We start from the raw sequence: 13368 nt of genomic DNA on the forward strand, positions 1-13368 counted from the left end.
TCGTTTTCCTTTTTTTTTTTTTTTTTTTTTTTTTTGGCCGAATAGGGAGCTTTCCAATGTGAACTTCAACCTGTTGGTTTAGGTGAAGTCACTTGGAAAGAGTCAGAGGTGCCTGCTCAGAAGAATAGGGTGACAAGAAGAGTAACAAATGCAAGCCTGTTACTGAGGCAAAAGGTACTGTTATAGTAACTGATTCTTTTCTAAGGTAATAAGGAGGACTTAAAAGTCCATGTATGTGATGGTGGGGGAGCAAGAAAAGAGTGCTATCAGGACATTTGGGAAAGAAGGGTAAATCTTTCTGCTGAATAGTTGGTACTTGCACCTGCCATGAAGAATCCATTCTAGTAGTCAGTGCTACCAGTGACAAAGGAAAAAGAAAGAAAGGGTTTGCTGCCAAGTTAAAAAAAAAAAAAAAAATCCACAGCTATGTACTAGGCTAAGAATTTTTACATAGAACACAGTAGATAGAAAAACCTCAACACAAGGTCCTTTGAGAGAAATTACTAGCTTAAATCTACAGGTCTGTTTATTCTTTTTGGATTCTGTACAACTTTTTAAAAATAACAGCTTTATTGAGATATAATTCATATACCATACAATTCACCCATTTAATGGTCATGATTCAGTGGTTTTTAGTACTTTTACAGTGTTCTTCAACTATCAATCACCAGTTAATTTTAGAACGTTTTCATCACCCTAAAATCTACAACTTTTTTTTGACTTATTTTTTTTTTAAGTTTATTTTGAGAGAGAGAGAGAGAGAGACAGAGCATGCAAATGGGGGAGGGGCCGAGAGAAAAAGAATCCCAAGCAGTCTCTGCACTGCCAGCTCAGAACCCAACGTGGGGCTCGAACCCACAAACCATGAGATCATGACCTGAGCCGAAGTCAAGAGCTAACACCTATTCTACTGAGCCACCCAGGTGCCCCCAAATCTATAACTTTTAATTAAATTTATTTTAAAATTTAAAGGCATGTGGGAAAAAGATGAAACAAGTTAGTAATTTGAAGGATTAATCAGTGGCTCTGAAACCTTTTTTTCCCCTTTAAAACATATTCTAACATTTTAGAAAGTATTTTAGTAATATTTAAATTAAGTTACTTTAATGAAGTTGTATATTTTATGGGAAATTCATGGTTTAGATGTAGATCACAGAGAACACTTATTTTTCAGGCTATCTGAAAGAGGTGCTATTATCTAATCTAATTATAGTAGTAACTAAGGAGAAAACAAACTCGGGTTGAATTTTTAAGCATAAATTGTCATTTATATTTTTCTTTAACATGAAATATAAAGTTAGTACTCTAGTTATATGCAAAATAGGGGCACCTGGGTGGCTCAGTTGGATAAGCATCAGACTCTTGACTTTGGCTCAGGTCATGATCTCACAGTTTGGGAGTTCAAGCCCGCATATGGCTCTGTGCTGAGAGTGCAGAGCCTGCTTGGGATTCTGTCTCCTGCTTTCTTTGTCCCTCCCCTGCTTGCTATCTCTCTCTCAAAAATAAATAAAAATAAATTAAAAAAAAAAGAAAAATGATAGTTGCTTTTATTAAATTGTTAAATCAATTTATAAGAGTTAATAACAATCTAGGGCAACCTTAGGGTCTGACTTACAATTTGTTCATAGGAAAAATAGATTGAGAACTTTTCCTACCCTATTTTTTTTTTTTTTTTTTTGTAATGGCCATATTTTCTCTTGTAGGTGTGTGAACCTGAAAAATTAAGTCTTCCAAGATGATCTGGTGTATTTTAATTGTAGGGATTCTACTTCCCCAATCTTTGGCCCATCCAGGCTTTTTTACTTCAATTGGTAAGTCTTACTATTTTTTGGCTTGTATTATTTTTGCATGTAAATTTTTCCATTTTTTAGTGTTTTTAGATCAGTAAAAACAAATACAGTGTATTCTTAGAGACTGAAGTATGCCTCAGTCCCTTCCCTTTTCCAAGTCTCTCTTTTTTAAAATTTAACTTTTTCTTTACATTTTTTTCTGATTACAAAAGCAGTACATTTTCAGGTTAGAAACTTATGAAAATTTAGAAAAGAATACCAAGAAAATTCTTTGTTAGTCCACTCAACAAATAACTTAATATACATACTTAGTCTTTTTTTTAACACACAGTATTACAAAAGTATTGCAAAAATAACATACTGGTTAAAGGAGAAACAGACAAAAGTACATAGAATGTATGATGAACTCCACATGTCTTTCCCCCAGAAATATTTTTCATGTTTAATATGTATCCTTTTATGTTTTCCTATATGCATACTTCATTTGCCTTAGTGAGATGTTTTCTTTCATCCTGTTGACCAGTTCTACACTTATGTGATTGTAGTGCTAACTAAAACAAAAGCGTTATATTTATGACACCTAATTTCGGGATATAAAATAATGAGTCTTCTTATCCCATTATAAATAACTAAACACAGATGATTTGAATTTCGTTTGTGAAGTATACTTATGTATACTTAAGAAAAAAATTTTTTTAACGTTTATTTATTATTGAGAGACAGAGAGACACAGAGTGTGAGGAGGGGAGGGGGCAGAGAGAGGAGGGGACACAGAATCCGAAGCAGGCTCTAGGCTCTGAGCTGTCAGCACAGAGCCTGACGCGGGGCTCAAACTCACAAACTGTGAGATCATGACCTGAGCCGAAGTCAGACGCTTAACCGACTGAGCCACCCAGCCGCCCCCTGTATACTTTTTGTTGAATAAAAAATTAATTCTAATTAGTCTCAAGAACAAAGAGTGAGAGCAGAGGTAGGGAAGAAGAAAAAAGTAGTGTTATTTTGTAATTTAAAAATAAAATTTTAGATGAAGAAACAATTTGCCAGTATGGTCCAATTTGCAAAATGAAGTAGCTTGAAAACTAGAATTGGAACATATGATTAGAAAGTTTTTGTCTTTGGAGCACCTGGGTGGCTCAGTCAGTTAAGTGTCTGATTTCAACTCAGGTCATGATCTCACAGTCGTGGGTTCGAACCCCATGTCAGGCTCTGTGCTGACAGCTCAGAGCCTGGAGCCTGTTTTGAGTCTGTGTCTCCCTTTCTCTCTCTGCCCCTCCCCCATTTGTGCTCTGTCCCTCTCTCTTTCTCGCTCTCAAAAATAAACATTAAAAAAAGAAAAAAGAGGGGCGCCTGGGTAGCTCAGTCGGTTAAGCGTCCGACTTCAGCTCAGGTCACGATCTCACGGTCCATGAGTTCGAGCCCGGTGTCGGGCTCTGTGCTAACAGCTCAGAGCCTGGAGCCTGCTTCCAATTCTGTGTCTCCCTCTCTCTCTGACCCATCCCCGTTCATGCTCTGTCTCTGTCTGTTTCAAAAATAAATAAACTTAAAAAAAAATTTTTTTTTAATAAAAAAAAAAAAGAAAAAAGAAAGTTTTTGTCTTTATCTGGTTAAAAAAAAGAGGAAAAAACATATTTTCTCTAATATATCTGTGTTTAATGCTAGTTGAATCTTCTCAAAGAATGAAGCATTCTTGATCATTTTTAAATTATTCTAAAATACTTGTGCTGATCAATGCAGGTATTTGATGACCTTTCCTTCTCCTCCTTTTAGGTCAGATGACTGATTTGATCCATACAGAGAAAGATCTGGTGACTTCCCTGAAAGACTATATTAAGGCAGAAGAGGATAAATTAGAACAAATAAAAAAGTAAGCAAAGTGTTCTACTTACGATTCTGACTCTACCTGGATGTTTTCCCTCTAGAGCTAAAACATTCTTTGAGTGGAAGTGGAAGCCATTTGTCTTAAAAAGCCAGCTGAAATGACTAACATAGGAGTGCAAAAAATAAGAGTTAGGCCTGGGACAAGAGTTCTGGTAGGGGATCATGGATTGAGATAAGGATATAAATGGCTATGGGTTGACTGACAATTTCTAAAAATGGTTGCTAATTTCTTCTGTCTTCCTCTAATCTCCCTAATCAAGTCATCTTCTGGAACAGTTTTCCAATTCTATTCTTCATTGCTATGGCTCCATTCTAGAGATTATAGTGATAAGTATTGTTAGTATTAATTGATACGGTTTTTCCTTAAATGCTAATTTATTTTTAATTGACTCAGGTTATAGTTAATCCTGAGAATTCCTGCCTTTTGTTTAGTGAGTAACTGACTATTCAGTTTTTGTTCGTTTTAAAGTATAGTTTTTAGGTACTGGGGTGCCTGGGTGGCTCAGTTGGTTGAGTGTGTCTGACTCTTGATTTTGGCTCAGGTCATGATCCCAGGGTCATGCGGATTGAGCCCTGCATGTAGCTCCGCACTGCGTGTGGAACCTGCTTGGGATTCTCTATCTTCCTTTGTCATTCTAACCCACTTGTGCTTGGTGTGTGCGTTCTCTCTCTCTCTCTCTCTCTCTCTCTCTCTCAAAATTAAACAAATAAGATAAAATATAGTTTTTAGATACTGAATGTAGAATTTTTGTACAAGTTTGATTTAAATGAACATGTAACAGAATTTATAATAATAATAATAATCAGTTATTCGGATTTAAGGACTTGTGGGGAGACGTATTTTTAGACTCTTGCTAGAGAGATCCAGTCGTAACTTAAAAAAAAATTTTTTTTTTGACATTTATTCCTTTTTTGAGAAACAGTGTGAATGGGGGAAGGACAGAGAGAGAGGGAGACACAGAATCCAAAACAGGCTCCAGGCTCTGAGCTGTCAGCACAGAGCCCGACGCGGGGCTCGAACTCATGAACTGTGGGATCATGACCTGAGCCAAAGTCAGACGCCCAACCGACTGAGCCACCCAGGTGCCCCTCCAGTCACTTAAAGATAAGTTCCATTTACTGTAACCATTTGAGAGAAGCAAAACTACAAGAAAGGCCTTATATTGATTCTACCATGCTAGATTTTATCCATAACAGCCTTGCTTTTTAAAAAACCTATAATTTTGGGGGCGCCTGGGTGGCTCAGTCGGTTAAGTGGCCGACTTCGGCTCCGGTCATGATCTCACAATCTGTGAGTTCGAGCCCCGCGTCGGGCTCTGTGCTGACAGCTCAGAGCCTGAAGCCTGTTTCAGATTCTGTGTCTCCCTCTCTCTGACCCTCCCCCGTTCATGCTCTGTCTCTATCTCAAAAAGAAATAAACGTTAAAAAAAAAAAAAAAACCTATAATTTTGTTTTTTTTAAGGGAGAGTGCACGTGAGTGCATGTGTGCACTGTTCAGGAAGGGCAGAGAGTGGGAGAGAGAAGGAATCTTAAGCATGCTCCATGCTCTGCATGGAGTCCAACATGGGGCTCGATCCCAAGATCCTGGGATCATGACCTGAGCCAAAATCAGGAGTCTGATGCTCAACCAACTGAGCCACCCAGGTGCCCCTAAAAAGAATTTTTTAAATACAGTTTTAACTCAAAAGCCTCTAATCTCATCTTTTTTCTTTTTCTGAGTGATTTACTAAATTGTGTTCTTCCTTATTAAGTGTATGTATGCTCCATTTATATGTCTTATATTTCCAGATGGGCAGAGAAATTAGATCGACTAACTAGCACAGCGACAAAAGATCCAGAAGGATTTGTTGGGCATCCTGTAAATGCATTCAAATTAATGAAACGTCTGAACACTGAATGGAGTGAGTTGGAGAATCTGGTCCTTAAGGATACGTCAGATGGTAAGTCTGATGGTAAGAATAATGAGCCAAAAAAAAAAGTAAGATAATATTGGTGCCACCTGTGGAAATGCCAATAGTGATGAATTCAGTTCCCAGAACATCAAGTGTTCAGTGTTGTAATTGAAGTGTTGCAGGGTGTGTCTGATTTAATTAAAGTTAGTCTAGATCCTGAATTCCTTGATTTAAAAAAAAAAAGGGAATAAAAACAAATAAAAAAAAAAAACTTCAGGCTAAAAAAAAGTAATTTGTGTTATTGGTGCTTTTTGCTTTGAAGTTTATAAAAATGAATTATTTGGCATATAGCTTCATTACTGAAGGTAATGAAATAATTATTAAATTAATAATTAATAATTAATTAAATGAAATAATTCCTAAAATGAAAAGGTTTAGCTTCAGACTTTAAAAATTTATGGGTAAATCTCTATCTTCTAATCAATTTTTAATATATTGGAAGTGGTACTATAAGGAAAAGTGTTAGTTATTTTCCACATAGTATTTTGAAGTTTAGAATTGTTTTACCTGAACAGTAAATTTAAAAACGAAGGCTGCGAACAGTAACAATGAAGGTCTTTCTAATTGAACGATAAAATTGTAGTTGGAGTATTGAGGTATTTTAGATATTTTAGTAACAGACACAGAAAACTAAGTCTGGAGTTTAAGAACTGGAGGGAATATGCTTAGAGTAGGGGCTCAAATATTTGTTCAGTGACTAAAGGTGGAATGAAAAAAAAAAGGGAGAAAGAGGATGAAAACTGAGCTAGCTATGCAAATGAAAATACTCTAAGGGTGCTTACAAGTGTTTGTGAGCAATAAACCATTATGCGTAGGACAGAAAACCTTGGAAAGAAAAGTTAAGGCAAGCACTTGTGAAAATTTCTTCATGGTAAGAGGGAAATACTGGTGGTTAGTTGCTCTCTTAAATAGCACCATGAGAATATTTTTAAAGTCATGTACGTATGTGTATACACACACACACACACACGCTTAATTAAAAAAAATTCTCAAGTAGTGACCTTTATGACTTAAGTTATTTTATAAGGTAAACCTTGAGACTGACATTTTAATCTGTAGTAGTCATCCCTTAATTCTATAATGCGTATATTTTTTCTCTTTTTTATTGGAAAGGATTTAAGTAACTTCTTGGATTTTGTTTTGGGTCATAGAAAATTGTAAAATTTGTAAAATCCCATGTGGACATTGTGACTGAGTTGGTTTTAAAAATAAAAAATATGCTTGATGAGAACTTTAGCCCTCTCCTAGCCAGTTGTTCATTTGCACAAATTCTTGGCCTTTTGCTGATCAAAGTACACATAGTTGATTATAAGTAAATGAGAGGGAAGGGAAGTTTCATACCTAGCTTTTATTTATTTATTTTTTTAATGTTTATTTTTGAGAGACAGAGATAGAGTGAGACAGAGTATGAACAGGGGCAGGGGAGGGGCAGAGAGAGAGGGCAAGACACAGAACTCGAAGTAGGCTCCAGGCTCTGTGTTGTCAGCACAGAGCCTGATGTGGGGCTTGAACTCACAAACTGTGAGATCATGACCTGAGCTGAAGTTGGACACTTAACCAACTGAGCCACCCACGTGCCCCCATACCCAACTTTTATTTGCAAATGCTGACACATATTAAAATTTTAAATCAATTTTGTTTTGGTTTTGGTTTTGGTTTAACCTTAAGGAGTATTTAGCACCCATTCTCCTTAGGCATTATATAGTTATCAGTAATCAGTTTGTTAGTTTGATTTTGTTATATTTTATATAAAACCTTTTAATATTAAGATCAGATTCTATATAGAGCAAATCTTGGTTGATCACTATACTCAATAATTTAACAGATCTGAATATATTTTAATAAACTAGTTCACTTGATCTTAAATATATTATTAAAAATCTCTTTCTTCCTCAGGGAATTCCACCAAACTTTACATATTTACATAATTTATATAGTGTGTGGCACATGGAAGAAGAAAATACAACTTTTTTTTTTAAGTCTATTTAAAAAAAAATTTTTTTTTGATGTTTATTCTTAGAGAGAGAGCATCAGCAGGGGAGGGGTAGAGAGAGGGAGACACAGAATCGGAAGCAGGTTCCAGGCTCTGAGCTGTCAGCGCAGAGCCTGGCATGGGGCTCGAACTCACGAACCGTGAGATCATGACCTATGCCGAAGTCAGACACTTAACCAACTGAACCACCCAGGTGCCCCCAAAATAGAACTTTCTTTAAGAGCATATATTTTACTTACAATCTGTTATTTGAAAGTATAATTGGTTGGGGTGCCTGGGTGGCTCAGTTGGTTGAGCATCTGACTTCAGCTCAGGGTCATGATCTCACGATTTGTGAGTTCGAGCCCTGCGTTGGGCTCTGTGCTGACAGCTCCGGGCCTGGAGCTTGCTTCTGATTTTTTGTCTTCCTCTCTCTCTGTGCCTCACCCGCTTGTGCTCTTTCTCTCTCTCTCTAAAATAAATAAACATTAAAAAAAAAATTTTTTTAAAGTATAATTGGTTGCCAGTGGATGTCATTTTCAAATCTGTGAATCCCATTTTTCAAGCTTAGTGGAAGCTATGTTGTGTAACTAAAAAGTCAGTTATCATGTTGATCTTTACCTAATACAGATAGGATTTATGCAATGACTTCAGATTACTTAAGCAACATTAGGGTTTGGGAAGATTGAGTAAGTTAGAGGTATTTCAAATCTTAGTGTATTTGTTTTTGTTTTGTTTTGTTTTCCCTGTTGAGCATGTGGAACTTGTTATGGTAGAAAACTATAATAAAATGAATTTTGAAAAATCCTTATAAACACTGTATATTGCAGATTGGAAGTCTGTGAGGTTCTAGTCATTTTTTTTTTTCTTTTTGTATTTCTTTTGTTTTCCTTTTTTTTTTTTTCTTTTTTTTTTTAATTTCAAGGCTTTATCTCTAACCTAACCATTCAGAGACAGTACTTCCCTAATGATGAAGATCAGGTTGGGGCAGCCAAAGCTCTGTTGCGTCTCCAGGACACCTACAATTTGGATACAGACACCATCTCAAAGGGTAATCTTCCAGGTAAGAATTCTTTTAGTCTATAAAACACTTATCACCTGGTTGCTCCATTCAGTCCATTAGGACATTAATCTAAAAAATCTTTTGTATTTTAAGATTTTTAACTTTAGTTTATTTCACAGTCTTTTATGCCAAATAACCCTCTGTTTCTCTAGGACTTAAGAGTTGTAAGTTTCTAGCTTGTGAAAGCTTAATGTTACAGGAACTAAACTTATGTAGTCATGTTTTTCTTTAGAACATCCAATGTTTATATGTGGTTATAAGGCAATTGATAGTCAAAGTTTATATGTTCATTAATTTAAAAACCAAGACATATTTGGTGTATACAGATTTTTAAAGGGTTCTGTAATATGGAACATCCTGCTTTTTCCCATTTTTGGCACAACCTTTTTTTTTTTTTTTTTTTAGGTTACAGCTGATTTCATTCGAATTTGCTTTAAAATTTTTGTTGTGCAGAAGTTAAATGACAAATTTATCATCTTAGTCACTTTTAAATGTGTGGTTTAGTGGAGTTAAGTACATTCACACTGTTATGCAACCATCACCAGCATCCATCTCCATAGTTCTTTCATCTGGTAAAACTAAAACTCTGTACTCATTAAGTAATAACTCCCTATCTCCTATTTTCCCCAGCCCTATCATTCTATTTTTTAAGTTTATTTATTGTTGAGAGAGAGTATGCGAGCAAACAGGGGAGGGGCATAGAAGAGCGGGCAGAGAGAGAATCCCAAGCAGGCTCCGAGCTGTCAGCACAGAGCCCATTGTGGGCCCCAACCCAGGAACTGTGAGATTGTGCCCTGAGCTGAAATCAAGAATTGGACGCTCAACTGACTGAGCCACCCAAGTGCCCCTTATCATTCTACTTTATGTTTCTATGATTTTGACTATTCTAAGTACCTCATATAATTGGAATCATACAGTATTTTTTTTTTTGTGAGTGGCTTATTTCACTTAGCATAATGCCCTCAAGGGTCATCCATGTCATACCAAATGTCAGAATTTCCTTACTTTTTAAGGCTGAATAATAATGCAACATGTATGTTGTGTAAACACACACGCACACACACAATCACATTTTGCTTATCCTTTATGCATCAGTAGGACACTTTGGTTGCTTCCATGTGTTAGCTATTGTGACTAATGCTACTGTGAACATGGGTGTGCAAATATCTCTTTGAGACCCTGCCTCTCATTCTTTAGGTATATATACCCAGAAGCATAATTGCTGGATCCTATGGGTCAAATTCTGTTTTAGTGTTTTGGGGAACTGCCATACTATTTTCCATAGTAGATAGACCATTATATATTTCCACCAACATGTATAAGGGTTCCAATTTCTCTACCTACTCTCCAACACTTGTTATTATCTCCTTTTTTGATAGTGGCTATCCTAATGGGTGTGAGGTGATATCTCATTGTAGTTTTGCATTCCCTCATTATCAGTGATGTTGAATATGTTTTCATGTGCTTAGTAGCCATCTGTATGTCTTTATTGGAGAAATGTCTATTGAAGCCTTTTGCCATTTTTAATTGTTTTTTTGTTATTTTAAGAGTTGTCTATATATTCTAGATGTTAATCCCTTATGAGATTTATGATTTACAAATATTTTCACCCATTCTGTGGGTTGCCTTTTTAGTTGGTTGATACTGTCTTTTGATGCATAAAATTTTTAAATTTTTGTGAAGTCCAATTTATTTTTTCTTTTGTTGCCTATGCCTTTGGGGTTGGTTATATATAAGAAATCATTGCCTCATCCAATGTCATGAAGCTTTTCTCCTATGTTTTCTTCTAAGTTTTATTGTTTTAGTCTTACATTTAGGTCCATTATCCATTTTGAGATAATTTTTTACAAATGGTGTTAGGGTAAGCATCCAACTTCATTTTTTTTTGCATGTGAGTATCCAGTTTTTCCAGCACCATTTGTTAAAAAGACTGTCCTTTCCCCACTGATTGGTCTTGGCACCTTTGTCAAAAAGTTTATGACCATATATGTGAGAGTTTATTTCTGGGCTTCCTGTTCTATTTCATTGGTCTGTATGCCTGTCTTTACGCCATATTAATACCACACTGTTTCAATGATTGTAATTTTGTTGTGAGTTTTAAAATCTGGAAGTTTGAGTTCTCCAGTTTTGTTCTTTTTCAAGATTGTTTTGACTATTCTTTTTCAAGATTGTTTTGAGTATCCCATGAGATTACATATGAATTTTAGGATGGGTTTTTCTATTTCTGCAAAAAATATCATTGGGATGTTGGTAGAGATGGTATTGAATCTGTATATCAGTTTGGGTACTATTGCCATTTTAATAGTATTAAGTTTTCCATCCTTGAACATAGGATGTATCTCCATTTATTTATGTTTAATTTATTTCAGCAACATTTTGTGGTTTTCATTGTACATGTCTTTCACCTCTTTGGTTAATTCCTAACTATTTTATTCTTAGAATTATTTTAGTGGTTTTCTTTTCAGATTATTCATTGTTAGTATGTAAAAATGCAACTGAGTTTTGTGTGTTGACTTTATATTCTGTTACTTTGCTGAATTTATTTATTAGCTCTAACCGTGTGTGTATGTGTGTGTGTGTGTGTGTGTGTGTGTGTGTGTGTGTGTGTGTGTGTAGTCTTTAGGGTTTTCTGCATAGAAGATAATATCACCTGCAAAGAGAGACTATTTTACTTCTTCTTTTCCAATTTGGCTGCTTTATATCACTTTTTATTGCCTAATTTATCTGGCTAGAGCTTCCATACTAAATTGAATAGGAGTGAAAATGGGCATCCTTGTTTATGTTCTTCATTTTAAAGGAAAAGCTCTCAGTCCTTCACCATTGCATATGTTTGCTGTAGATTTTTCAAGTATGTCTTTTTTATGTTTAGGTAGTTTCTTTTTAGTTCTAGTTTGTTGAGTGTTTTTTCTGCATCAGTTGAGATGCTCATGTGTTTTTCTTCCCTTTATTCTGTAATGTGTTTTACATTGATCTGTTTTCATATGTTGAGACATCCTTGCTTTCCAGGAATAAATTCCCCTGGTTATGGTGTGTTATCCTTTTAATATTCTGTTTGCCAGTACTTCATTGAGGATTTTTCATCAATGTTTGTAAGGGATATTGGTCTGTAGTTTTCTTGTACAGTCTTTGGTTTTGGTGTAAGGGTGATGCTGGCCTCATAGAATGAAATGGGAAGCATTCTCTCCCCTTCAATTTTCTGGAAAAGTTTGAGAAGGATTAGTGTTAGTTCTTTAAATGTTTGGGAGAATTCTCCATTGAAGCCATCAGGTCCAGGACTTTGCTATGTCAGGAGACTTTTGATTACTGAATTAGTCTCCTTACTAGTTACCGGTCTATTTAGATTTTCTATTTCTTTCTTAGTCTTGGTGGGCTTTTTGTTTCTAGGAATTTATCCATTTCATCTAGGTTATTCAGTTTGTTGATGTACATTTTTCATACTACTCTCTTATAATCTTTGTGTTTCTGTAGAATCAGTAGTAGTGTTCCTTCTTTCATTTTTTCAGGGGGGAAGGAGGGGCAGAGAAGGAGGGAGAGAATATTAAGCAGGCTCCACACTCAGCATGAAGCCTGACTTGGGGCTTAATCCCATGACCTTGGGATCATGACCTGAGATGAGATCAAGGTTTGGATGCTCAACCGACTGAGCCATCCAGGCATCCCTCCTTTTTTTTTTTTTTTTTTTAATTTATTTTTGAGACACATAGAGAGAGAGACAGAGCATGAGCAGGGGAGGGGCAGAGACAGAGGGAGACACAGAATCTGAAGCAGGCTCCAGGCTCTGAGCTGTCAGCATGGAGCCTGACGCGGGGATCAAACTCACGGACTGTGAGATCATGACCTGAGCTGAAGTCAGACGCTTAACCAACTGAGCCTCCCAGGCGCCCCAAGGCATCCCTCATTTTTTATTTTAGTAATTTGAATATTCACTTTTTTTCTTAGTTCATTTAAGTAAAGGATTATCAGTTTTGTTGATCTTTTCTAAGGACCAACTTTTGGTTTCATTAATTTTCTTTTTTTTTTTTTTTAATGTTTATTTATTTATTTATATGAAATTTATGTCAAATTGTTTTCCATACAACATCCAGTGCTCATCCCAACAGGTGCCCTCCTCAGTGCTTACCACCCGCCCTCCCCTCTCTCCCACCCCTCATCAACCCTCAGTTTATTCTCAGTTTTTTAAGAGTCTCTTATGGTTTCACTCCCTCCCTCTCTAACTTTTTTTTTTTCTTCCCCTCCCCCATGATCTTCTGTTAAGTTTCTCAGGATCCACATAAGAGTGAAAACATATGGTATCTGTCTTTCTCTATATGACTTATTTCACTTAGCATAACATTCTCCAGTTCCATCCACGTTGCTACAAATGGCCAGATTTCATTCTTTCTCTTTAATGTTTATTTTTGAGAGAGAATGTGCACATGTCTACATGTGAGCAGGAGAGGGGCGGAGAGAGGGAGACAGGATCTGAAGAGGGCTCTGCACTGACAGTAGAGAGCCTCATACAGGGCTTGAACTCATGAACTGTAATATTATGACCTGAGCCGAAGTCAGATGCTTAATTGACTGAGCCACCCAGGCACCCTGGTTTCATTAATTTTCTCTATTTTTTTTTATAGTCTATTTAATTTACCTCTAATACTTCCTTCTGCTAGCTTTGGGTTTAGTTTTTTCTTGTTTTTCTCGTTTCTTAGTTGTAAAGTTGTACAAGTTAGGTTA

General features: G+C 36.1%; 1 protein-coding gene across 2 annotated transcripts in view; it reads left to right on the forward strand.

Moving 5' to 3' along the window:
• Window positions 1–13368, forward strand: part of P4HA1 (prolyl 4-hydroxylase subunit alpha 1) — an 89440-nt gene that overhangs the window by 14655 nt on the left and 61417 nt on the right. For both annotated transcript variants that reach the window (XM_081790528.1, XM_081790527.1), the window contains exons 2-5: window positions 1704–1811; window positions 3558–3654; window positions 5457–5608; window positions 8518–8655. In XM_081790528.1, coding sequence (XP_081646654.1) covers window positions 1736–1811; window positions 3558–3654; window positions 5457–5608; window positions 8518–8655 — 463 coding nt within the window. In that variant the 5' untranslated portion in view covers window positions 1704–1735. The remainder of the gene's footprint in view (window positions 1–1703; window positions 1812–3557; window positions 3655–5456; window positions 5609–8517; window positions 8656–13368) is intronic.

This window comes from Panthera onca, chromosome D2, assembly GCF_046562875.1.
Source record: "Panthera onca isolate mPanOnc1 chromosome D2, mPanOnc1 haplotype 2, whole genome shotgun sequence".
Classification (NCBI taxonomy): Eukaryota; Metazoa; Chordata; class Mammalia; order Carnivora; family Felidae; genus Panthera; species Panthera onca.